The sequence below is a fragment of the Emys orbicularis genome, chromosome 4 (assembly GCF_028017835.1).
Source record: "Emys orbicularis isolate rEmyOrb1 chromosome 4, rEmyOrb1.hap1, whole genome shotgun sequence".
NCBI classification, from domain to species: Eukaryota; Metazoa; Chordata; order Testudines; family Emydidae; genus Emys; species Emys orbicularis.
The window spans coordinates 136,423,016-136,448,423 of record NC_088686.1 but is presented as its reverse complement, the minus strand read 5'-3'; the positions used below and the strand labels follow the sequence as shown (position 1 = coordinate 136,448,423).

At 46.3% G+C, this 25,408-nt stretch overlaps 1 protein-coding gene across 1 annotated transcript; it reads right to left on the bottom strand.

The window, feature by feature from the left end:
* Positions 1–5,458: 5,458 nt before the first annotated feature.
* MTCH1 (mitochondrial carrier 1) lies at positions 5,459–25,395 on the bottom strand. Its single transcript, XM_065403009.1, has 12 exons — positions 25,111–25,395; positions 23,816–23,900; positions 21,565–21,671; positions 20,749–20,826; positions 19,889–19,946; positions 18,415–18,466; positions 16,875–16,934; positions 12,055–12,148; positions 10,965–11,012; positions 10,108–10,175; positions 9,200–9,275; positions 5,459–7,879 (listed from the first exon to the last, which is right to left on the bottom strand). Exons 1-12 carry the CDS (start codon positions 25,393–25,395, stop codon positions 7,808–7,810), a joined length of 1,083 nt encoding a protein of 360 aa, XP_065259081.1. The 3' UTR covers positions 5,459–7,807.
* Between the last annotated feature and the right edge of the window lie 13 nt (positions 25,396–25,408).

Sequence of the window (25,408 nt, the reverse complement as noted above, 5' to 3'; positions counted from 1 at the left end):
AATTTACAGCCCCGACTCTGTCCAAGACAATCAGAAGGGAAGGTGGAGATTAGTGCAACTCCCAGATCACAACCCTCCCTCCCAGCTTCCCCCCCATCCATTCACACCCCCCCTTCGTCTTTTTTAATATTCCCAGCGCCTGCATTATTCCAGTCCACAAGCGGGAAGGAGTTTACAGTACAGGCTCTCTCTTGAGGCTGCCAGCAGGAAAGAGAGGGAGTTCTCACAATCGAACAGCGAGAAGAGCAAGGAGAAATTAACATCCAATTAGCGCCGTGTTTAACGAGGGAGACAGAGGCAGCCGTTGTTTTATTGCCCTGTTCTTTTCATTCGGATCTGACAGGCAGCGCGGCAGGCACCCCCGGCTGCAGTGACGTCATTTTCCCCCCCTTTTTCCTCCTCCAAGTTTCCCAGAGGTGGATCCTCAACTCAGCTGGGGAAATTACTTTGTTGCATTAAAAATTATTCTCCCTCCTCCCCCCCTCAAAAAATGAACAAAAAAACCCGTCTCCCTTCGTTCTTGCAAAAGCCAAACCGGGAGAAGATTTCTCTGCGTCTGTCTCGCTCGCTTGTTTTCCTGCTCTGAGACAGCTCTCTCAGCTTGTAAAAGTTTGAGCCATGTGACACTCCACCCAGCCTCCTTTGGCAGCGTGACAAGAACCGCTTTGGTGTATCAAAGAGAACAGGGAGCTTTTAAGGAAGAAACTCGATTCAGAAAGATTAAAGAATTATGATGTTTTAATCAAGGGAGAGAGAGAGGTTGGGAAGGGAAAACTGCTCATTGCATCTGGATCAACATGAGCGGCCTTCACAAAAGGCTGTGGCAGGAGTGTTTGAGGTGGTGGTGGGGGGGGGGGGGGGGGGGCTTTGAAGCAGAATCGGGAAAGACGTATTTAACAGTTCCAAGCTCGTCATTTTTCCCTCCTCCTGCCCCCCTCCTTTAGGCTGCTGTGAAGAGAGGCCGCGGAGCGAGCATCACATTTGCAAGGTCTTTACCATCTCTTGTGAAATCCTGCAACCTGTCACAAAACTCTCATGGGACATCTCCAGAGCGGCAGGGACAAACACACTGCCCAACACATGTACAAACCTCAGTGAGCTTCACATCTGGGAAGATGCGGCTGCCTTTGCTTCTCCTCCACATCCCGGCTCCCCCTTCCCGCACCACAGAGCGGATTCGTCGCCACTTTCACAGACGACAAAAGTGACGATTAAAAGGGCTGGCTCCTTATAAAACCTTCTCAAAATCCTAAACTCTTTGCCATTTCAAAGCTGGTCTTTTTTAGGAGGAACAATGGGACTGGGTAAGTCTAACAGGAACCACCTGGCTTGGTGTTACTTGTTTTGAGTAGTTTCCTTCCAACGCTAGCATGGGGACGTATTTTGCCCCGATTCCTAAGCTGGACTTACCAACCCTGACAGAGAAACCAGCCACCCTCCCTCCAGGACACCTGAGCTGTTCCCCAGCTCCAACAGACAACACCAGGCTTAAGTGACAGAATCCCAGGTTTCCAGTACTATTTCGTATGAGCTTTAGGCCCGCTCTACACTACACCGTTAAGTCAACACAAGGAAGCTTACGTTGACCAAGTTGTGGATGTGTCATTTAGAAGATCAGTCTCTTCTAGATGACTGACCCCTTGGGCGGTTGCTTAAGACAGAACTTGTTAAGAACATAAGAACGGCCATACTGAGTCCATCTAGCCCAGTATCCTGTCTTCCGACAGTGGTCAATGCCAGGTGCTTCAGAGGAAATGAACAGAACAGGGAATCAAGTGATCCATTCCGTTGGCCATTCCCAGCTTCTGGCAAACAGAGGCTAGGGACACCATCCCCGCCCATCCTGGCTAATAGCCCTGGATGGACCTATCCTCCATTAATTTATTGAACTGTATTATAGTCTTAGCCTTCACAACGTCCTCTGGCAAGGAGTTCCACAGGTTGACTGTGTGTTGTGTGAAGAAATACTTCCTTTTGTTTCTCTTAAACCTGCTGCCTATTAATTTAACTGGGTGACCCCTAGTTCTTGTGTTCTGAGGAGTAAATAACACCTCCTTATTTATTTTCTCCACACTACTCATGATTTTACACTACCGTATTCCCTCTTAGTCATCTCTTTCCCAAGCTGAAAAGTCCCAGTCTTATTTACTCTCTTCGTTGTGCTATATAAGCACAGCCCACTCTTGCAAGATGCTGAGCACCTAGAACTCACAGCAGAGCCAATGGGAAGTCAGGGTACTCGGAAGCTCATAACCAGTGACTGCAACATTGTGGGGGTTAGTACATCCCCGGGTTTTCAAGGGAATTCCAACGAGGCGGAAGGGTCTCAGCAATGAGTCAACCAAGCTTCCTGGCATAGAGGGGATCAGAACCCAGGCTGCTGGCCTCAAACAGGAGGGACAATGGAGGAATTAAGCTGTAAATTAGCACTTCAGGCCTCTTCAAAGTCTCCTCCAACAGCTGTGGCCATCCAAGGAAAGCCACATACCCTTCTGATCACAAGGAGCGCTTACGGCGTGGCCCCATCTTGTCAACATCCCACTGCCACCTGAGGGTACTCTCTTGGGGAGGCCTCTCCTCACTCTGCTGATGGTAGCATTACGATTATACCTGTACATCCAATGGCATAAGCCCCAGCGAACCAGGGTTTTGCACACTCACGTGTCGAGAGGGGCTTCATCTCCTCTCGACTCAGTGCCTTTGCTGTGCTGGACCACAAGCTCTTTGAGATGGCGCCCACTTCACGCTTTGTTGCGCTTTGGGTCAGGAGCAAGGTGGCCCCAAGGGGAAGATGAATTATATGTGATTTGTCAAGATCGCCTTGATAGGATTCAGTGCCTGAAAAAAGCCCTGGGACTGGATGCTCAAAAAATGTCCTCTCTACTTCTCTCCCATCCACCCAAGCTGTCTGCCACTCCTGTCTAGGCCCTGCCATCACTTTCCCCACTCCCTCCTCCTAGGTTCCAAGCACCTTCTCAACTACCAGCTGCCCTTCCCCATAGCCAGGATGAGATTCTGGCTCAGATCCTCAAAGGTATTTAGATGCCTAAATCCCATTGATTTCAATAGGAGTTATGTGCCTAAACAACATCAAGGATCTAGGCCTCTGTCCCCATCAGATACTGAATCGGATACCCATATACATACCCAGTTATGCCCCAGGATCCAGCCATTCTGCCCAACTACAAAGGTAGCAATGAGATCCAGTTCCATCACCACTTCCCAGCCCCTCCGCTGTGGATTTTCTTTCCAACACAACATGAGCACCCAAAATGCTGCTGGCTCATACCTGCCTTTGCTTCCCCTTCATAAACAGCACCTTACAATGCACCAGGGTGACCAGATGTCCCGATTTTTATAGGGACAGTCCCGATATTTGGGACTTTTTCTTATATAGACGCCTATTACCCCCCACCCCCGTCCCAATTTTTCACACTTGCCGTCTGGTCACCCTACAGTGCGCTCTCTGGGAGCTGCTGGAAGCGTAACAGGCAAGGCGAGCAGCTAAAATTGTCCATCCCAGCCTGGTCTATCGAATCAGGGGCTTCGCAATGTCCCAGGCTCGCAGTGAGCTAGAACAGCTCACCTTAACACCAGGTCAAGCACAAACTGACCAGGATCACTGCTGCCTGAGCTCCACCCTCCTCCCCAAGGCACAGTGTCCTAAGTCACCGTTAGAGCAGAAGAGGAGCTCTCAGGGCTCCTCATGCCTAACAAGCCATCTTGCCCAGCCAGCTGCTGTCACAGCGCCAGACACAGCCAAGCCCCCCCTGTTGTTCCAAAGCAGGAAGGATGAAAGCCTGGTGACTCCACCTCCTCAAAAGCAGGAATCAGCTGCTCTTTGCCTACATGCAGCTTGTGTGGGAGGGGAGAAAGCAAACATTCCTATCCTCGTTAAGGGCATACTCTGCAGGAACACGCCTGGGGGCTGCAGTAGGAATGGCTCTGCAGCTAGCCGGGGACCCACGAGAACCCTCCGTGCATGGGGTGTTGCAGCATCTTCCTTTCTCCTCGGGCACTTCGACACCACCGCAATGGGCCCACCAGAACCACTTCGATTTCCCTTCGCGCAGCCCCTGTGTGCGTGAGAATCTTCTCAGACTCTCTTAGCAGAAAGGAGGCTGTGACAGGCCACAAGGGAGCAGGGCTGCGGGAAGGGAAAAGGAAGTGAAACCAGGCCAATTGTGGTAGGGCTGGAATGAACCACCAGCCATTATGCATGGGGCTTTCATAGCTTCCCTGCGCTTAAATGAAAACCTCGGGCTGGTTTGACATCACCGCGGTGAAGTGGAAGCCACACTAACAGAAGCCCAGCTCAGAGAGGCTCATCGGCGCTTCCTTGTAACTAGTGCAACAAAGCCGTGATCACCTAGGACTTTATGGCAGCCATGCAGAGCGTCACAGGGAGAGAACTCAGCCTCCCACTGCAAAAGCCAGAGGCCCTTACCACTTAGGAGAATCCCTGTTAGCAGTTCAAGGCCCATGACACATGGTTGGGCAGGGCTGACTCCATCCAGCAGTGCCTAGACACCAGCCAGTGTGTTATTCTTTATTCTTGAGCAACCCTTTCATGCTGAATTTGCAAACCAAAACAAATTTGAAGGGTAGTTAGCTACAAGGATTCCATTGCCAGAGGAAAATTAGGCGCAACCCTGATCCACCTTTTGCTTTCTTACCATGTGTGTGATCTCAGTCATGAAGCCCTGTTTCTGGCCTCTCTCCTTCCTAGACACTTGAGAGCTGATAAACCCAATCTCTCTTCCCAGCTAAAGGCTTTTGATAACAGCTGAGCAGCAACAGAGAGCAGGCGAGCCCCACCCTTCAGATTCCAGGTAAAAGGTGAGAGAAGAAAGTCACTATTTAAACACTGGCTGCTCATTTGCCCACTAGGTGGGAGAGAACAAACTGACACAGGTTCTCATAGGTACCTATTCTCTGTACTGATGTCTCTGGGGAATTGGGCATATTTATGTAGCTATAGTGTCACCTCCAATCCCTACTTTGCAGCTGGCTCTGCCCTCTCCAGAATGGACTGACACAAACTCTTCCAGTGTTTGGGATCCCAAGCCCAGATCATCAGAGGTATTTTAGACTCCTAAATTTGATTCAGGTGTATCAGATTCATTTTGCTCAACCTGTACTCGGCCTAGTCAGTTTCCTATGGGGCAAAGTTGGCCCAGAATCATAGAAATGCAGGGGCTGGAAGGGACCTGGAGAGGTCATCTAGTCCACCTCCCTGCACTGAAAGCAAGACCATGTATACCTAGACCACTCCCATCAGTCGCTGAAAGGCTTAACAGAAGGAATCTGAATTTCCAGCAGTCACTCCCCTTTGGAATAACACTGGTTGACCTTAAATAAGGAACCTTTAGATGACTGGAAAGCTGACAGACCTGGGGTTTAATAATAAATGAATGCACCACATTAAAGACAATGATGAAACTCCCAAAGCCCAAGAGAGGTTGTTCTTAGTTTTATTTTAAAGTACAGTCAAATCCTCTGGAACTAATCTCACAGTTACAGAATATGGCCATGCATTTCTTGTTCCTCTTTAACAAACCATATCAAAGGGATGATGGGGGGGGAGGCGTAAAGGGAGGCTAGGCCTGATCCCATAACACTGGTGGGAAGTGAGGTTCTTGCTTGAAGTAGCTGCGATTCCAAAGGCTGCAAAGCCTTTCAGTTACACATCTCACTCAAAACATACCCTGCGGTCAGGCCTTGGAAGTGTGGAACAAGCCCATTTGTACCAGTGAAGCACCCCAGTAATGACAGATCAGGACCCTGAGGCCCTAGGTATGGAAGATGCTGGTTGTCCCATTCACCAAATGAATCCCTGCATATTCCAGGAACCACAGTCAATCCAGACAGAGCTTTCTCTGGCCACCCGGGGGGCAGACTATGAAGGAAAGCACCACAGGGCGGCTGTCTCTGTCTTTCACTTCATTGTGCGTTAGGAAAATTGCGACAATCACTAATGCATTTGCTCGTGGACCCAGAAAGCTCTTCTGGGGCCTACTTAAGGAAGATGAAAGCACGCATGTTTGGAATGGATGTAAAGGACTGCTTCGCAGTACGAGCAAGACAGGGATTAAAATGGAGGGGAAGCTTCCTGGCCTTAGTAACAGCACAGAATGCAGGTAAAACCTCTGTCTCAGAAGCTGTAGATAAATCCCACTCCGCGACCAGGTGAGCTCTGCTACATGAGGCCCCAAAACACCAACACATGCACCTTAGTGTCTCTGAAGTACACAGAGACCCAATGAAATTCACTGTCTGATATTCTCTTCACTCTTCCTGCTTTAAGTTTGTTCCATTACTCTAGTCAGCGGCTAATAAACAGACTTAATGTTCACATTTAAAGTTAAGCCGATTCATTTTGTAGCAACCTTACCTATTAGCAAATTGAACTAATATAAAAAAAAATGCTGTTCATTGGCACCTCGGAAGTAAGATGGCACATTTCTGGTCTAGCTGTATCAAGTATCGGTGCTTCGATCTGCCAGAGGCAGCAATTGAAGCTGTTGTCTGAGTTTGGTCCTGGTTGGCTTTAAGTCACCACTGTGACTCTCTATGGCCAGTACAGGAATAGACACATGCCAGCTCAGACTAGTGGTCCATCTAATCTCATATCCTATCTCACACAGCAGCCAGGGAATATTCTTTTTGTGCACACTTGCGTGTCAAGTTTAGTTGGGAGTTTAGCAGGGAGTCCCATAGATTATATTCTTAAATCCCTGTTGCAGCAGGTTCACAATTAGAGTCAGGCCTTTCTTCTTACGCCCCTAGCCATGCACTAGCTGCATAATCCTCCCCAAAGTGCTCTGCTCATTCTAGTTCAAGCCCCAACACTTCCTCTGAAAGACACTTCTAGTCTTATTAATCTCAGTGTGACTTCTTGTTCTTGTCTCAGCCTCAGTTTCCTTTTAAGTTATTTCCCATAACACCCCCTTGGAAAGCATCTTGCTCCTTGGTGTTCATATACCCTTCAAGAGCTTGAATGTGGGAGACATGGGGTATTCAAAGCCAGGATGGAGCTGCTTGGCAGGTGTCTGGCTGATGAAATGTCCTCCAGAGCGAAGGATATATTACTGGTTATCTGGAGGTGGTACTTTACTAGGAATGGGACTTAACACATCCTCATCCCAGCCTGGTCTCTGCCTCCTTTAACCCTTTCTGGCTCTGACGACTCACATTCACGTCAAGACGGAAGGTGCTTCAGTAGACCGAGAACTTACAAAGAGGATGTTCACTAAGGCGGAGACGAGAGTGCTAAGAAGCTTAGGCTCGCTTATTGCATCACTATGCGGCACAAAAAGGGATGGCCAGGGTTTGGCGTGATCCGGTCAGCAGGGCAAATTCAGACGTTGCTGCTTTCCAGTTAACATCTCCCAAGTATGTGCTGCCTAAAGCCGCTTCTTGTCTCTGCACCTGGATCCCTGATAGTGTCGCTGGGCTGGGCTGTTTAAACACCTGGGTATTATCCACTTTTAAACAAACAGACTGTCCCTTCTGACTCAAGAACTGCAAGCTGAGCCAAAGAGCCAACACCCTTCTGCTCTGACTGGTACGTCATGGTCAAACCAACCACCAGAAAGGGAATTCAACCCAGCTGCAGTTCAGAAGCCAGCTCTCCACAGGCTGATTCATTTCTGGCCTCGCTGGACAGGAGGCGGCTTGTTCCTGCACCTTGGTCTTCAGATGTAAAAGAAAAATATCAAAAGAGGCTTTACGGGTTCCTTACAAAGAGTCCATGTTTGTCCCTTTCTCCCAGCCGAGGTAATGAGTTAATAAAGTGAAAGCAGAATTAGTCAATGGGGAACCTTGCTGCTGCAGACACTCTGCGGAAAAGCAGGCTGGAGCCTCGGAACAACTGCCCCTAGGAGAGAGAAGAGCAGAGGGGTTAGGGGAGGTAGGCGGAGAGTCCTCGGCACAGCTGCCTGACTGGCTGCTGAGAAGTGGCAGTGCTGCGCTTGGCAATCAGGAACAGGGAGCTGTAAGATTAAGCCCTGAACTGTACAGCAGGGATTGACTCCTAGCACCCACCACTGTAGTACCTCAGTGCCTCCGTGTGACTGAAGGGTGAGGATTCAGCTGAACTTCATCTTTTTAATTGCTAGAGAGCTCAAGCAACTTCTGTCCAACGGACAAGAGAAGCAGAAACAAACATGGGTGTGTACCATGCAATTGCTACACTCTGTAGATATGCAAACAGGGCACAAACCTCACGCTTCTTGCAAGTTACCAATGTAGCCCTCGCAGTCCTGATTTATAACATCAGTGACCCCTGCTCATCTTCTGGCCTGATCACTCCTTCAACCTCAGGATTCCAAGCCTGCAAGTTTTCATTCCTTTGTGCTTAATAATTTGCCCTTCCATAGGACTTTTCAACTGAGGATCTCAAAGCCCCGTTACACCCCAGGAGCTAGGTAAAGGATTATATTTTATATATATATATATATATATATAAGCCAAGGGGTCACAAACACACACAACTTGCTATACAACAGGAAGGATGAGCTTGTTTAGGCTGAACGTAAGATAAGTTGGGATCTGGCAGGATGCTCCCCTACCATTCCAAGCAGTGTCATGGAATTTTTATTTTGAATGATGCAAGTTCCATGGAAGTCTCCCATCCAGGCTGAGTTAGCCAAACCCCAGCATAGCTTGCAAGATCAGGTGGGAACATAACACAAGAGTTTCCAAAATTGCCCTGCACAAGTGGCCTCCTCCTTGAGGTGATAAAGGGTCAGAATGAGGAAGAGGAAGGATAATCCAGTGGTTAGAGGGCAACAGCCTAGGATTGAAGAGACCTAGGTTTGAGTCCCTGCTCCACTTCCTGTGAGATCTTGGGCAAGTCTGCCTCTGTGCCTTGTTTTCCCATCTGTGCGACAGGGATAGTAGCATTGCCCTGTCTCACCCGGGTACTGTGAAGATAACATTAAAGTTTGTGAGGGAGTAATGGGAGCCATACAAGTACCTTAGAGAGACAGAACAACGGCAATGGAAAGTGTTGAACAACAGGCTACAAAGCAGATTAGACAAGACAGGCTGCTGGCGCCTGGCGTTGGGCTTCTCCTACGCAGGCCTTGGAGACCTTTACAGCCTAAGTATGAACATGGCCAATCCCACACTGCCAGGGAAATCCTGCTGTTGGCTACAACTTCAACTGAGTAAAACTGCCGGCTGCAGCCCTCACCTGAGCACTGAGGTGTCTCCAACACTGAACCCAGTATATAAACACAGGAGAGTACGGAGGGAGGCCGGCACGTAACCTGCATGGCAAAGAGAGAGGATCAAGGAGGAGAATGGACACAAGCTGCACTATGCTGGGAGAGAGAACATCAGACAGCACACAGGACTAGGTGTAAGTGGAAATACTGAAAGTGTCAGCATCAGGCTAAAGGCCAAGTTACTGATAAATAATTCACACCATGACATACTGCGTCAGTCAATTACAACTGACGTGTGCAAATATTGAGTTACCGGGACACATTCAAAATGTGGCACTATAAACCTGCATCCCCAGCTTCATCTGCACACTAAGGAACCAGCTGTTACCCAGAAAATGCTATAGCAAAGGTTCAGCTCCCATTCCCTTTAGGTTTCCCTCCATTCCCAATCTGCCACGTCTGAGAACTCAACGTGAAGAAAGTGTGTGTGTTTGGGGGTGGCAAGGCTGGCTGAGCTGGAGAAAACAGCTTCGCTTGTTCTCATTTCTCCCCGATGCCCATCCTCCTTGCTTGGATTCACCTCTTGATCGTCTGGCCCTCTCGCCCCCTTTGGGGCACTGCCCCCTGTGCTAGAGCAGTCTCTGATCCTATCTCCCTAGTACCCTCTCTATTCTCGTTCCTATCGGACCACATCACTGATAAGGTCTGCATCCTTCTTTAACTATTGTCCCATGTCTTGTCCGTGCCTTCTGATTGAAGAGTCTTTGGGACAGGGAATGCATCTTACACCGTGTAAGATTTATTTATAATTTATGATTCCATTTGAAAGTGTTAAGACTATTATTGAAAACTACTGACTGTCGATCTCTGTCAAAAGAAAAAAGGTCTCACAGAATGGAGAACAAAACATTAGGCCTGAGAATGATAGACATACCCGCAATTGTTCACGGCCATGAGATCTCCCACTAGAAGGAAGGGATACGTCAGCATGCTCACAGCAATCTGAAACCAAGAATCACCAAACTGAGCCGCTCCCTTCTGCACTACTCAACTCTAAAAGCAGCAGGAAACAATAAGGTCAAGCAGGAAGGCTTCATGCAACAATAGGGCAGGTTGGAAGTGTCTAGCACACTTTGGGTGCTGTAAAAAAATAAATTAACAACAAAACATCAGGCAATTTCTAACCTCTGCTGTGACAAAGGCTATTGGTTAAAGAAAGTTTTGTAGTATCTCCCTGCGAGTATTTATTCAGGCTGGGAGATGATTTTCCTCAAAGACCCATCTCCTGTGCTCCTTCCACCCACAGAGCTGCCACATTATTGGTTTGAATGTGTTATACAAGATAGGAAAGCTTAGTGGTGCTGCATGTCACATTAAGTAAGTCAAAGAAGAGGGGTAGCGTCTCCCTGTTACTCAAAACATCAAAACTATAACATTTTGGGTGTTAGTGAAGTTACTCTGATCTTTAGGTTTAAACACACCCATTCTGATTTGGATTGTTTTGGGAAAGACACACACTGGAACCAATTTACAGAAATGATGCGCACCCACAACTCCAACTGTAAGTCAATGGGACCTATGCGTTTCTGATACTCAGTCCCATGGTACATGGAGACTAGACATGAGCTTACATCAGTTTACCTACAAACAGGAAGGGAGGCGCACCCACAGCAGCACCCATACACAGTGCGCACACACACGCCTGTAGCCTGGGAACATCTATGCATGAGCGCTCACACCAGAGAATGCGGGGCATGGGGAGGAGAAGTAGTGTGCCGACCGTCTACATACCCCCATCACAAACTTCGTGTAGCTCCGGATCACAGATGCCTGGCTGAACTGCAATGGAGAGGAAAGGAAGAAACCAGTGGGGTCATGGAAAAGGCAGCTGATGTCAGCATCTCATTTTGTCCTTAAGTTAAACCCACCTCACACAAAAGCTTAGCACAATGAGGTTTCAGTGTATTGAACAAGAGAAAGTAAAGTAAATGGCAGAAAATCAGAGGTAGCCACAATATGGCATATACGTGGAACACCCAAGAAAGGAGTGTGGAGTTAACAGATGGACAAGGGCACCCTTCGTGCAAACCATGGCAGTAGCTTGTGTGAAGACATCTTTTTACTAAGACATAAGCTGCCCCTTTCCTAATTTTATCCAGGCCACCAGTCATTGGTTACATGGGAGTAACTTTTGGTTACTCACAACCTGGCTTACGTTTGATCCAGTAACCTAGGGGAGAAAGATTCTATATGCCACATCAGCAATGTAAAGAGTACAGGAGGAAAAAATGAACAGTTCAACCCACTGGTTCTACTTTCTATGTATTTACAGTTTCTAATGATTGGCAGTTTCATTACACTTTCCTACCTGTCTTGTACCCTGAAACCTGGCTGCTTTGCATAGTTATAACGTAGCCTAAGAAACTATCGAAACCACTTGTAAGTCTGTTTCCATTAGGATATTTGGGGGAGGGAGGAGTAAGAGCGGAGGCCAAGCATTTGAGTCAATAGATCTAACACAGCCCAATGGTTTTAGACCAAAATGAAAAGGGTCCATTTTCTAGTTCAGATGCAGCTGAGCTTGTGATGTTCGCACCATTTTAGGCTGAAGACTTGGAACGGCAGAGTCTGAACCCAAACTCCAGCCCCAATTCATGCTTGAGCCTGACCTCTTCCCCTCCAAATCTCAACCTAAACTGGACCCCGATTTGAACATAACATCTTCATCCCTCTTTTAGGGCCCGATCCGAAGCCCACTGATTTCTACGCACCCTACTTTCCATTAACCCCTCTATTTTAAGGTCTGACTACAAACCACCTGATGCTGGAGCGAAGGCATCAAAACCCCCTGCTGCTCCAGTTCAACAGAATCACCACTTACATTGTCATCCACTGCATAGGTGTTGATGAAATGAGCCAAGATGTTACAGCACCACAAGAAGACCACGTCTCCCAGGATGTGAGGGACTAAACCACTGAAAGAATAAGAACATGAACATAAGGCAGAAAGTCTCCTGGGCTACCGTCAGCATCCCACAACTGGGATGGGAGAAAACACCCAGAAGGGCTTTGGAAACTGGGTTTGTTCTTGATGGAATATTTAAGTCATGTATTGCTGATTAAATATGCCAAACTGACACCCCTGAAAACAGAAATCCTGCTTATTCAGGTCCAGCTCAGATAGTGGCAATGAAAGCTTTCCCCTTCCTCTCCCCCACTAACCCACACAAATGGGCCTCAACCCTGACCAGCCAAGGACATCTCTACAAGGGGTGGAGAATTCATTCTTCCCACACATTTGGTCCTTGGTCTCCCTGCTGAGAGCGACAACAAGGTACAAGTTGCAGAGGTTGGTTCTGAAACATGGGCTCTCTGCATTGCAGAAGAGGTTTTGTTTTGTTTTGTTTACAGCAGTATAACTTACACCCGTTAGTAATCCCATAATAAACAAACACTTTTGGCAGCGAAGACAAAGCCCTTGACACCTTCACGCTAGGAACGGACTCCAACTGCAGGGAGACAGACTGAGATGATCTAACAGATGTTAGAATTGGAGGCCCCTTCCATAGCTATGAACTGGACTAAGATCTACCAAGTCATCTCAGCCCACTAAACAGTTGCTGCGCAATGCCTTTTGGCCACTACCAACCTAAGGTGGATCTGAACAAGTGATCTATAAGTAAAAGGCTTCAAATCCCACGATCAGCCCATCCCCCTTGTTCTTCCTTAAGCACCATCTCATTGGTTAATCTCTATTTTGAAGTCTCAGCAAGATTCTTTGCTTGATAATTTCCTGTTGGTAAGTTTGTTTCTGCCTGCAATTCCTCAGCCTTTTCACAAGGACCTCTTAGAAGGTGGGAAAAACTATTTCCTCTTCAGAGTTCTCTGTCCCTTTTACCATTTGGGGGAACTACTTTCCTGCCACTAGCACCATTTTAAGATGAGCAGTTTGCAGCCCTTTTTAGCTGCAGAGGTTCGTTAAAGGCTCTTTTGAAAATGGGCACAGCCAGCTTTGCTCAGTTTTGTGGGGGCACCATCATCGAAGTTCTGCTGCTTTGAAGCCCCATAATGGAACGTTCCCTACACAGTCTGGAGCATGGCCAGCTGGTCCTGCATGGACCATGCAGCTGGAAGCATTCCACTTAAGCCAATGGTGAAGAATTGGGATGCAGGTAGACTCACTGGTTTTACCTTTGTCTCTCATTTTACTGAGCAGGCCAGTGCTCATGGGACCCTAATAGCAGAACTCCACTGCCCCCATTTTTAATGACACTTAAAAATTAATGAGGCTTTTGGGAGATTTCCTTATTTGTGCACCAGCCTCAACTACATTAGTGCCTCCGCCACAACAGCCACTTAATTAGTTTATGCTTCCTCTGCAGAAACAGAGCACAAGCCCACTGCTTTAGCCTAGGTCCTACACACAGCTATTGCTCATGTATTTTAATTTCTCAGTGACAAAGGCTTTGGATGTTATCTCAGTAACCAAAGTAGATATTCAGAATATTCCTCCCAAAATTAGAACATTTATGGTAAATGAAACGTGGGGGCTTTCAGAGCCTCCTCTGACAATTTCATTCACAGAAGTTCATTCCCCTTCTACCCACCCACCCCAAACAGATTGCCTTTTTTGGCTAGGAAACAAACACATATCCTGTTCCATTTGTTGAAGCAAGACAAACTTAAACAGAACAGCATGGTTTGGTCCATCTTGATTACATTAATGGTTTGCTTTTATATTTTTTAATGAATCCTGTGCTGTGAATGGCTGAACAGCTTTGAAGACTGCAGTTAATGTTGCCAGAGGAACAATACAAGCAGGGATATATAACTGAGGATTAGCTATATAGCGAAGTAATTCACACGCACGCACGAGCAAGAGATACGACAGAGAAAGTGAAGGTTCTAATTTTTCAGATAGTTTGGTTTTAATTTATAATTTTAAAATATTCATATAGTGTAAAAATATTTTCTCTCTACAGTAATTCACAAGAAACATTTGGAAGGCAGTGCCCTGAATAGTTGCAAATACAATGCAGCTGTGCTTAATGCTAATGAAGGAGGGAGGATTCTTGACATTGTTACTAGTCTGGAAGTAGTGTTTACTGGGTCTCTGCTTTTGTAAATAGACCTTTCCCCCATTTTCTTTGTATGGAGCTGGATCTCTAGGGTTACATTTATGGTAAGAACCATAATGCGTTACTATCCTTACTCAGTCAGAGATGGAAAAGAAAAATGTGCATGACGTATCAAAATCCAACGACATATCTATTATGCAAGGGCTAGCATTGGAATTCCTACTGCCCTAAGAGAGAATCAGGTATAGCTTTCCAAACAAGGCCTGAGAAAGAAGTTTTCACTTAACAGCTTAAGGACTTCATTTCAGAGAAGAGAGATCAAATGATCACCCTGTCACACTGGCAGGCAGGGTGCTACTGACATGAGAGAAGCAGAATAAGGAGGACATGGAATTCTGCCTCCATGGAACCATCGAATGCAACCCATAGCCAGTTGAGTTTGATGAATTTAGTGCTATTGGATTTGCATTGACGCACTTCCTGTGAGCTATTAAGTTTAAATGGGTTACCAACAGAGTTTATTTTATATGGGGAAGGGAGCACGGTCAGCTTCTTCATACAGCATTTCTTAGTGCCTCCATCTCTCTGTACAGGTTCTAACGAAAGGAGAATGTGAGCAGAGGCTAACGGGAAGCACAGCTCCCTCTTCTGGGCTTTGGGTCCCCAATACCACCACCCTTTTTGGCTCAATGTGGTTCCAATTCACCAGCCAGATAATCTGAAGAGGGAGCAGTGGGAGGAATTGGTGTTTAGTTGAAGAATTTCTGGGACTTCCAGCCTTCACAATCAGGCAGAGGAGTCCAGCTAGGTGTCCTCTATTCACAGTCGCCTTTACCAAAAACATCTGTCCCTCCCTTCCAAGAGGAGTAGGTGTAAGAGACCCTGCTACAAGAGCCCTTCCCCTCACCAGGGGGCAGCAGAGAACACAGATTTTGCATGAACTCTTCTGAACTGTCTTTAAATAGTCTCAAGTGCAGAACATTTGATGGGGTAGTCCAACATTTGCCAGGAAACACCTGCCATAACCCCACATTTTTGTTTGTGTTTTGACACAGCTTCCCCATCGTGGTTGCAGAGAGCATAGGGGAGGTACTGCTGCGCACTTTTTTCCACATGGATGGCTATGGCCCTGCTAAGTGATTGAAGCTCCTTTCAAATATTTCTTCCCCTTCCTCTTATCATGTCCTACAACATAAGATACTGCAATGCTGCATCACCATGTGACCTCAAGACCCATCCCAATGGCAAGCAGAACTGATGAGCTTCCTCCTCCTTATGTTGTTCTATGTTAGCCGCCGAAGGCAAGAGGACTGTGGACTCAAGGCAGAGGAGAAACCTGCAATTTGTGAGCAAGGAAAGAGGCATAAAAACTGCAAGGGGGAAGTTCACACACACACCAGGATGCTGAACTGTTGAGCAAGAATGCAACAAGACAGCAGAAGCATGGGAAAGTTCCTAGAGGAGACGAGTGGCCATGTGACAAGGCCAAAAGCTGTTTAAACCGAAACCTGGATGCCACACAATACACAGCTGAGACCAAATCCTTGATTCAGGAAAGCATCTCTATTCAGGATAGTGTTTAAGTGTATGCTTCAACGTGTCTTAAGCACATGATTAAAGTCCTATTGTCTTCCAGAAGTTCAGCATGTACTTCAGTGCTTTCCTGACCCCGCATCCAACTGAGTAGGCCTTTCCCAGCATCAGACCATTTTCACTTGTGAATTCAGACTATTACCAGCATTTAACGATTGGTTGAGAAACACAGTCATGCCAACCTGTGCTCATTTACGATCAGATAGTACATCTTAACCACAATGTGCTGGCTAACTTTCCCAGGGCAGACAATTCCCACACCAAAAGCCTCCTGACCAAAATCCCCTCGTGCAATTTCACTATTATTGATGTAATTAAAAAAAAAAAAAAAAGACTTATCCAACTGTTGCTAATAAAAGCAGCAGGTGTTTTATTAGACGTCAAAAGGGGAGGAATGTGAAATTTTGGCTTAAATCCTTAATTATCTGCCAGACTTCCTCTTTAATTACATTGTCAATTCATCCTGCTTCATAACAAGGTCAGAAGCGCCTTTGAGCTTTACTGCTGTTTGATTTCAACAGCATTGTTTTTAGAATTCTACATCGCCATAGCGAAGTCAAACCTACTCACAGTATGAAGCACTGCTAATTCCAACCCAGAGTGCGTCAGGCATTTGAAATCTGCTTCTTACCATGTTTTAACTATTTTATTTCAATAGTGCACCTTCTTCATTTTTGCACTTGATCTATCGCTAGTATCTGTTGTACAAGCAAGTGCTTTAAATGCCCCTTCACATCACTGGGACCCAACATCAAGGAAACGTATAAAAGAGGGTTTTCCCTTGCACACTGAAATTTTGATTAAATAAACTGTCAGAATCGCATGCACACTCCCCTAAACCTACAGGCCAAACTGGTGCTCACACAAAGGAAAGACTCAATCCTTATGCCTCCAGTGCCAGGGAAGTCACTTGGGCAATGAGGTTTCAGATAAGAGGGGACTTGAGACAGGCTTTTTGAGGTTTGACTGCTTTCCCTAACGCTTTGCGATTAAGGAAGAAAATACAAAAATTAAACAAAGACTCACGTACACAAAGAATCCCAAGATCCCTTCTTCTTTAAAAATCCTGCCAATGGAGCTAAACACACCACTGTTGAGAGAGGAAAACAGTTATAACCAAGTGGAGTGCATACCCCGCTCATGATCTCTGGGCAATAGCATCCTTGCAAAGGCCACTGATATCTTCCGGCACCAGAGAGAACCGCCCCCATTCCCTGGGAATAATTCTATTGCATGCACAGCTGGGACCACCACCTTCCTGGGATAATCCTGACTTGGGTTGGGGGCGGGGGTGTACAAAAGAAAGCCGTCAATTCTGCAACTGTCCACCGGTTCACGTTCAATCCAGAGCTCTGTCCACACTGGGATCAGAACTGTGCTAATTACAGCTGTGTTTAAACACTGTGGATTGGAGGGCTCTAGTCTGCTGTCCATCACAAGCATGAAGACTTTTTTCCCTCTGAAACCCATTGCAACTGTGCTATGGTACGTCTTTAGCATGCTCCATCTAGCATGATTCTCAGGAGAGGAACTGCGGGAAGGCATGCTAGAAATCACTATTTAAACACAGATGTAGCGACCAGTACTCAGAGCCCATTACATTTTTGGGATGAAAATGTAATACCGCCACCACCTAGCTCTTATATAGCACTTTTCAGCAGTAGATCTTAAAATGTGTCACAATCTTTAATGTACACCTCTACCCCGATATAACGCGACCCGATATAACACGAATTCGGATATAACGCAGTAAAGCAGTGCTCCAGGGGGGGCGGGGCTGTGCACTCCGGCAGATCAAAGCAAGTTCGATATCATGCGGTTTCACCAATAACACGATAAGTTTTCTTGGCTCCCGAGGACAGCGTTATATCAGGGTAGAGGTGTATTTACACTTACACACCCCTATGAGGCATGGCAGTGCTATTATCCCATTGTAAAACTGGGGAACTGAGGTACAGAGAGACTAAACTACTTGCCCAAGGTCACAACGGAAGCCTGTTGTGGAGCCAAGAATTGAACCAGGGTCTCCCAACTCCTAGGCTACTGCCCTAACCACTAGACCATCCTAGATGGCTCTTGCAAAGTTACAATCGTCACAATGGAGCCAATGCTCTACTATGGTCCTGCTGCGACAGGCTTGTGGAAAAGTGTCTCCAGACAAGCAGCAGGAGCAGCACGTTGTGAACTATACACCCTTCAGCCCAATTCACCTCCTTGCTGTTTTCAAAGTCTGGTCAGGACAGCGATCCAAGGAAAAATTCAAAGTAGTTGGAGTGCACCTATGAGCAGACCTGTGTAATCAGGTAGACGTATTACAACAGTTGGCGAAAGCCAGAGACAGGATACTGGACTTAATAGACACAGTGAACAGAACAGAACCCAGCCTTCCCTACTCTCTGCACAACACTGCTGGCCACAAGGCCAGTCATCCACTAGACAAAGCACAGATTTCAGTTATATTCCTGGCTGTGCAATCATGGTACGACCTCGTGCATTATTATTTCAGCTCCTACATCCTGACTCCAAGTCCTGTGCTTTAAACATCCAACATAAATGCCAGAGCTGCTTACCTGTATTTGACTTCCCGACCTACAAACTGGACCATGCAGCGCATTGAGATTACTGTAAGAAAAGAAACAAGGCAGCAAATTAAGCTCAACGACTTTTTAAATGGATAGGCATCTGGTCTGGGAGGTGGAAATGACACCATCAGCCACAGCGTCCCATCATCATCCTGAGAATAGTGAACAACTAGTCCTCCCCAACCACCCCCAATAGCAGTGATGGATTCCATGTCATTGTCCAATAGCAGGAGAACTCATAAGAACTGGATCACCCTTATCCAATTGTTTGTTGACCCCCCTCAAAGAACTCTAATAGATTGGTGAGGCATGATTTCCCTCTACAAAAGCCATGTTGACTCTTCCCCCAAAAATCTTGTTCATCTATGCATCTGATAATTCTGTTTTTTACTACAGTTTCAACCAATTTGCCTAAACTTGAAATTGGGCTTACTGGCCTGTAACTGCCTTTTTTAAAAATTGGCGTTACATTAGCATCCTCTAGTCATCTGGTACAGAGGCTGATTTAAGCAATAGGTTACATACCACAATTAGTAGTTCTGCAATTTCATATCTGAGTTTCTTCAGAACTCTTGGGTCAAAACTATCTGGTCCTGGTGACTATTAATTACTGTTTAATTTATTCCAAAAACTCATCTACTGACATCTCCATCTGGGACAGTTCCTCAGATTTGTCACCTACAAAGAATGGCTCGGGTAGGAATCTCCCTCACATCCTCTTCAGCGAAGACCGATGCAAAGAATTCACTTAGCTTCTCTGCATCGGCCTCGTCTTTCTTGAGTGCTCATTTAGCACCTTGATCATCCAAGTGCCTTGCAGGCTTCCTGCTTTTGATGTACTTAAAACAAAATTTTGTTGTTAGTTTTTGTGTCTTTTGCTAGTTGTTCTTCAAATTCTTTTTTGGCCTGCCTAAATTATACTTTTATATTTGTAAAACTCCTAGTATAAGCTACCAAATGAGCTGTAAGAGACAGCCTCATCTCCAAGATCTGAATATCCCATCACTAGGATGCTGAGTATTATCCTTTCCAAGTGTCAGTTTGTAGCTCATGCTCTTCTAATGGATTCAGATGCTAGGAATCACAATGGGCTTAAATTGCAGCAAGGGAGGTTTAGGTTGGACATTAGGAAAAACTTCCTGTCAGGGTGGTTAGGCACTGGAATAAATTGCCTAGGGAGGTTGTGGAATCTCCATCACTGGAGATTTTTAAGAGCAGGTTAGACAAACACCTGTCAGGGGTGGTCTAGATACTACTTAGTCCTGCCATGAGAGCAGGGGATTGGACTAGAAGATCTCTCGAGGTCCATTCCAGTCCTGCGAATCTGAATAATTTTTTTTTATCAGAAACAAGCACAATGAATTCAGTGACGAGAACTGGCTATCCAGCATATCTCAGGGCAGGCAAGGAGACTAAGCTTTTAAATCAAGAGCAGGCAACAGGTCAGAAGAACAGGACTCACCATGCAGGGGATGTGAGATAACCCGGGACATACACTGCATCAGCATCTCATGAGAGGTCTGGAGAAAAACATACCACATTAAAAGCTGCAAAGAAGCTAACCGTGTTACAAGGAACAGGCCTATTCACTGCAACTGACTCTACAATCATCACCTAGCTATAAGAGATCAGCTACTGCCACGAGAAAATGTTTTCAGAGGGCTAAATTAATTGATTTGTTTCTCACACACGACTCCTATGCCAATTTTAATATTGCTGAATTACATAATATGTTCTGAAGCCAGAGGAGTGGGCCCAAAAGAGGCTTATAAAGAACATAAACATCACAGAATGTCCCTACCACAAGGGTGTTAGTACACTGACCCAAAAGATTCAAAGCCTGGTCATCTCCTAGGCTGTGTCTAGGTCACTGTCATTCCTGATCTACTTTTCCATCTGTCATCTCTTTCACTCCTTGGTTTCCTGAATGCGGAGGGCCTGGATATTGAGTGAAAAACTGGCACTCACATCTTTTCCCTTTCCTCTTATTAAAGGTAACAAGTTTAAAAGACTCACAGTACTTAATCGACATTAAGCTGCTCATGGTAAACTTCTCAACAATATTTGTATGAAACGTTTAATAGCCAGGTCCTAGGGTGCACTCCTGTTTAGTGTCAATACCTTGGTACTCAATATATATTTTTCCGAGCAATTTCACCCATAGCAGCCGTGTATGCTTTGCCCCAGTGTTTTCAGCCTCTAGGGTATTTGTCTCCACTGTGAGCTCTCTAGATTATTCATTAACATGCAATATTCATACACTGAGATTGCTCTCAGAGCCTGCATTTGATAAAGGTTTAATGAGGAAAAAATGCTCCTAACCTCTTTCACCACTTTTCGGAGAGAAGTCTTCACATCATCCTTGTTAGAAACATGCTCCATGTCCTCCACAGGAAAGACCTGGGGTGGGAGGATTAAAAATAAATGAAATTCACAGCAGCTGAAGACAGATGTGAACAATCACTGGTCTGTGCTCGGGGCTGACAGTGAAACCAACAATGTCTCAGTCAAATTTAGAAGAACTTCCCCTAACGATAAGACTAACAGGCCTGATACGGAACTTTAAGGTTACTGGGGTCAGCCCTTCATACACCACTGATCCTTAACTGCAGACAAGCTCCCACTAGCTAAAATTTGAGCATGCAGACATTTTTAAAGCAACTTGTTCCTAACTTAATAAGCTGTTCTCAAAATATGGTCCAGGAGAATCACCAACACGTATGGCTTTATGGACCATTTGCAGTGGTCCATAAAGTCACATGGACAGAGAACACTGGAGGGATAATCAGGAGGATGGAAAGAAGAGGGAGCAGAGGCGGTGCACAAAACTTTCTTCTCACAAAATCATCCACACAATAAACAGCTGAAGAATCACCAATTTAATGATGGGCACGTCCAGAGAGAATTCACTGGAGGCTGAAGCTGTTTCCACCTTGCTTCTGAGCAATTTTTAGAGCTGACTAGAACTCACTGGTTCTCAGCAAAGCACACACACAAAGAGGTGAATTTAATGCTCCACATACAGATGTGGCCATAACCACATGTACATGCTACTTAATTCTGTTCCAACAACACTGTGAAATCATGTAGTGTTAGACCCAGTAGGCCCCTTATGAAAAAACAAACCTGCCCTTTTACCTTCTTCACAGTCCCTCGGGTGACAGTGGATAAAGTGCTAGAGAGGATTCGAGGAGCAAGGCCGCGGAAGAGGCCCATTTTCCCATCCACTTCCACAATGTGTCTAGCTAGGTAAGAAAACATTATACTGGTGTCATTTCACGAATCAGCCTGTTAGCAGGGAATCGAACACAACAGTTTGCAGAGTCTCCAATTTCCAATCTAAACAGCACTAGGACTCAAGCACGTTATGGCATCTGCTTGAAATGATGTAGTATAGCACCTCAAGTGATTTATCATAAAGACCCACAGAAGCGTCAGATGGGATGTGAAAGAGCTCTGGGCAGCTTCTAGCTGCCAAAGAAACTTTAGCATTCCCCCCGCCCCCCTTTGGCTAGAGATGGAGCATTACCTCTGATGTCTTGGACTAATAAACCTCTTGATTATGTTCTGCCTAACTAAAAGAGTTAAGGCATTTTAATTGGATTAGGACAGGGAGAGAAGAATCCCTTATCTGTTGCATAGGGTTTCTTCCTCCTTCCAGCCCAGAGGGCTTAGTTTGAGAGGACGGATGGCTAGGGTGCTAGCATGGAAGAGAGGAGACCCAGGTTCAATTCCCTGCTCTGCCACAGACTTCCTACGTGACCTTGGGCACATCATTTAGTCTGTGCCTCCGTTTCCCAGCTGTAAGATGAGGATAATAGAACTTCCCTCTCAAAAGCGTGTTGTGAGGATAAATACATTCAAACTTGTGAAGCACTCAGATAATGGGAGCCAAATAAGTAACCTAAAATAGATTTCAGGAATGATAATTTATTCAGTTCTTTAAGATCTTTGAATAAGGTGCTGTATAAAACTTCAGTCATTACACAGAACAGCTGACTGCTAGAAAGAGAAGAAAAACAAGTGCATCAAATTTATCCCTGGTGTAACAGCATTGATTTCAGTGGAATTACAGCTGAGGTGAATTAGACCCAATATCTGCTGAGCCCTAAAACAGATTATTCCTGCCCACCCACTCTTTGCTTCCTACAAGGCTGTTTGTTCCTTAGTGGCACATGGCATGGATTCCTTAAATCACAAGACCCCCCCCCCGCCTCCCATCACTGCAAACATATTATGAAAATAGACCATCTGACAACAAGGGGAGACACTGTAGAACTCCCCCTGCCTAACATCTCCAGAGCCATAAGAACGGGTTTTCAATTTACTGACTTGGATTGCTACTGCATTTTGTATTCCTTCCCTCATCAGTTAACAGATATTTCAAGCCAGGTTTCAGGATCCTATCCATTTCTGCCTTCTCATTTTAAAAGAGCTTTACACAGACTCTCATCACTCCCTGCCCCTCAAGTATTATGACCATTTCAAAAAAAAAAAAAAAAAAAAGAGGCAAAGCAATGTGCCCAAGGCCAGAGAAATTCACTGTCAGCACCAGGAGCAGGATTCATGAGTGTATGACTCCCACATCTCTCTCATGCGGATACACTTCTAAAGAGAAATTAAAATGTATTTTTCTTCCAAATATCTTCCCCACCCCTCCTTCTTTACTCCTTTTTTGCGTATTTCTGTCCCTTTAAAGCCCCATCTACACTACAAACAAGCAAGTCAGAGGATCAAGTTACAACACATCCATATTTTGTAGTGTAAAGAGGAGCTTAACTGTCCCTTAAACCAGGCTAAATCCTTCATCGCAAACTATAAGCCACATTTACATTCACCACCTACACTACAAAACAGAACAGTGTGGTAAGTGGGACAGGGAATAGCAGAGTTAGGTGACATGGTTAAATGTGTAGAGTAGACCTTAATGTAAAGCCACCCCCATAATAATCTCAACCCACCTCGTTAGTAAAATTATAAACATCTGACAGTTTAGTAAACTGCAATGGTGTGCTTAAGATTTAGCTCTTCCCAACAACTATTTTTTTCTTCCTTGCAACAATTGTTACATAGATCTAGCCAAAAGCTTTGACTAAAATATTGAGGCAGCAATCAGCCAAAACATTTCAGGTCCCATCTCTGCTTGCAGTTGAACTCAATAGTATCATTAGCAAGAAAAAGAAACTGTGTATGAGTGTTGCCAAAGCGTGAGAGACAGAAACCTGGAGTATGCATCAGAGACAAGACAGAACTGTATCAGGACATTACTGTATTGTAACTGGGACTGAGAACGAGGACACTTTAGCTGATTTAAATAGGTCCTAAATGGGCAGTTCTCACACCTTCCCCTTCAGAATATGGTCTCAAGCTATTACTAAGATATACTCACCATATGTGAAAAAGCCAGGTAGGTACAATACTTTTTTCCCCAGCACGTTTCTCCCAATGGTTGGAGGTAGAGGTTCATGCCCGACCTTCAAAAGAAACACCAGTCAGCTACTATCCGCTTCTTACAAGGACTCCCCGCAAAGCCATTGGATCACAAGAATGTGAGCATCTGTATTATGTGTTATAGCAGAGCTGTATTCTTCCACGTCTCCAATCTATACCAAACCTTTTCTCAAAGAACCCCATTAATATAGGCACCCTGGCAAGCCAAAACACCAGTATTAGTGTTACAAACATTCCTGAGTAAGCAGTATTTCTGATATATAGCCCAGGCATTAGACTCCACCCATATCCAGTGCAACCCAATGGGAAAGACCCACTCTTTTCCTTATGTTTCACAGACTGCCCAACACTCAACTCTTCTATTACCCCTTCCACATAGCACATAACAATGCTTTCACCCTTACTTAGCTCAAACACATGCCATGGTCCCTCCCAGACATACCAGTGTCCCACAAACATACATGTAGAAACCCGAGCATGCAGCAGGCTCTGAAACGTTTGCATGTTACAGCCGTCTCATATTTGTACATGGCATGTACCAAATTCTGGAGTCACTCTGAACTCTATTCCATTCTATGCATCCGATGAAATGGGCTGTAACCCACGAAAGCTTATGCTCAAATAAATTTGTTAGTCTCTAAGGTGCCACAAGTACTCCTGTTCTTTTTTCTGAACTCTAAGACTATTCCCCCCATACCTTCCAGTTCTCCAAGACTCCCATAGGGCCCTGCACAGCCCCAGCGCAAGCACTATCAACTCTCACTCTTCGCACACACCCCAGAACAGCCCTACACCCCTGATCTCACACAATCATGTAGTCCCCAAAGTGCCTGTTTCTCCTTCGGTAGCCCAAGCCCCTAGACATCCCCATGACAGACAGACCATGCTCCTGAATCCTCCACACACCCCCAGCACTCCTACAAAATGCCCCAGGCCCACCCCTGTGCACAAAGGTCTCCTGCAATGCCCTGGATCCCCTGCACCACCACCTCCAGAGCTGCCCACGTCTCCCAGCCCAAGGTCACTCACGTCTGAAGCCCTCCCCCGTCATCCGCACCTACCAGCAGCCCCCGCCCCAGAATCCCCTCAGCCCCCCGCCATCAACACGCCTCGCTCCCCCTGGATACACAGGGAGTGTCTCAGTGACACAACCAGTGCTGCCACCCGCCCCCGGGCCTCCCCTGCCCGGGCTCCCCCCACGGCGTCCCCTCCCCCCGGGCCCACCCCCCGGACCTGGATCAGCAGCTTGACGTAGAGCAGCGGGTGGCTCAGCGCCGTGAAGCCGGCCCCCAGCACCACGAAGAGGGACTCGGATCCTTCCGCCGGCTCCGGCCTGCCTCCCGCCCCAAGGCCGGCGGGGGGGGCCCGGAGGCCCCCAGGCAGAGCGGCAGCGGCGGCAGCTGCCATCCCCACGGCAACAACGGCGGGGAGGCCAGCTGGGGCCACCGGCGCGCACTTCCGGGTCAGGGGGCCGGGGCACGTAAGCACGTGACTAGGCAAAGGCGGGGGCAACAGCATAACGTCGTGACGT

Bases quoted from the DNA above. Each gene is read 5' to 3' on its own strand.
- MTCH1 (XM_065403009.1), bottom strand. From the start codon at position 25,395: ATGCTGTTGCCCCCGCCTTTGCCTAGTCACGTGCTTACGTGCCCCGGC. The intron at 20,827-21,564 runs GTAAAAGGGCAG...CTCCCACCCCAG, and splicing joins CCCGAGGGACTGTGAAGAAG to GTCTTTCCTGTGGAGGACAT. The intron at 11,013-12,054 runs GTAAGTGGTGAT...TCTCCATTGCAG, and splicing joins CCTATGCAGTGGATGACAAT to TTCAGCCAGGCATCTGTGAT.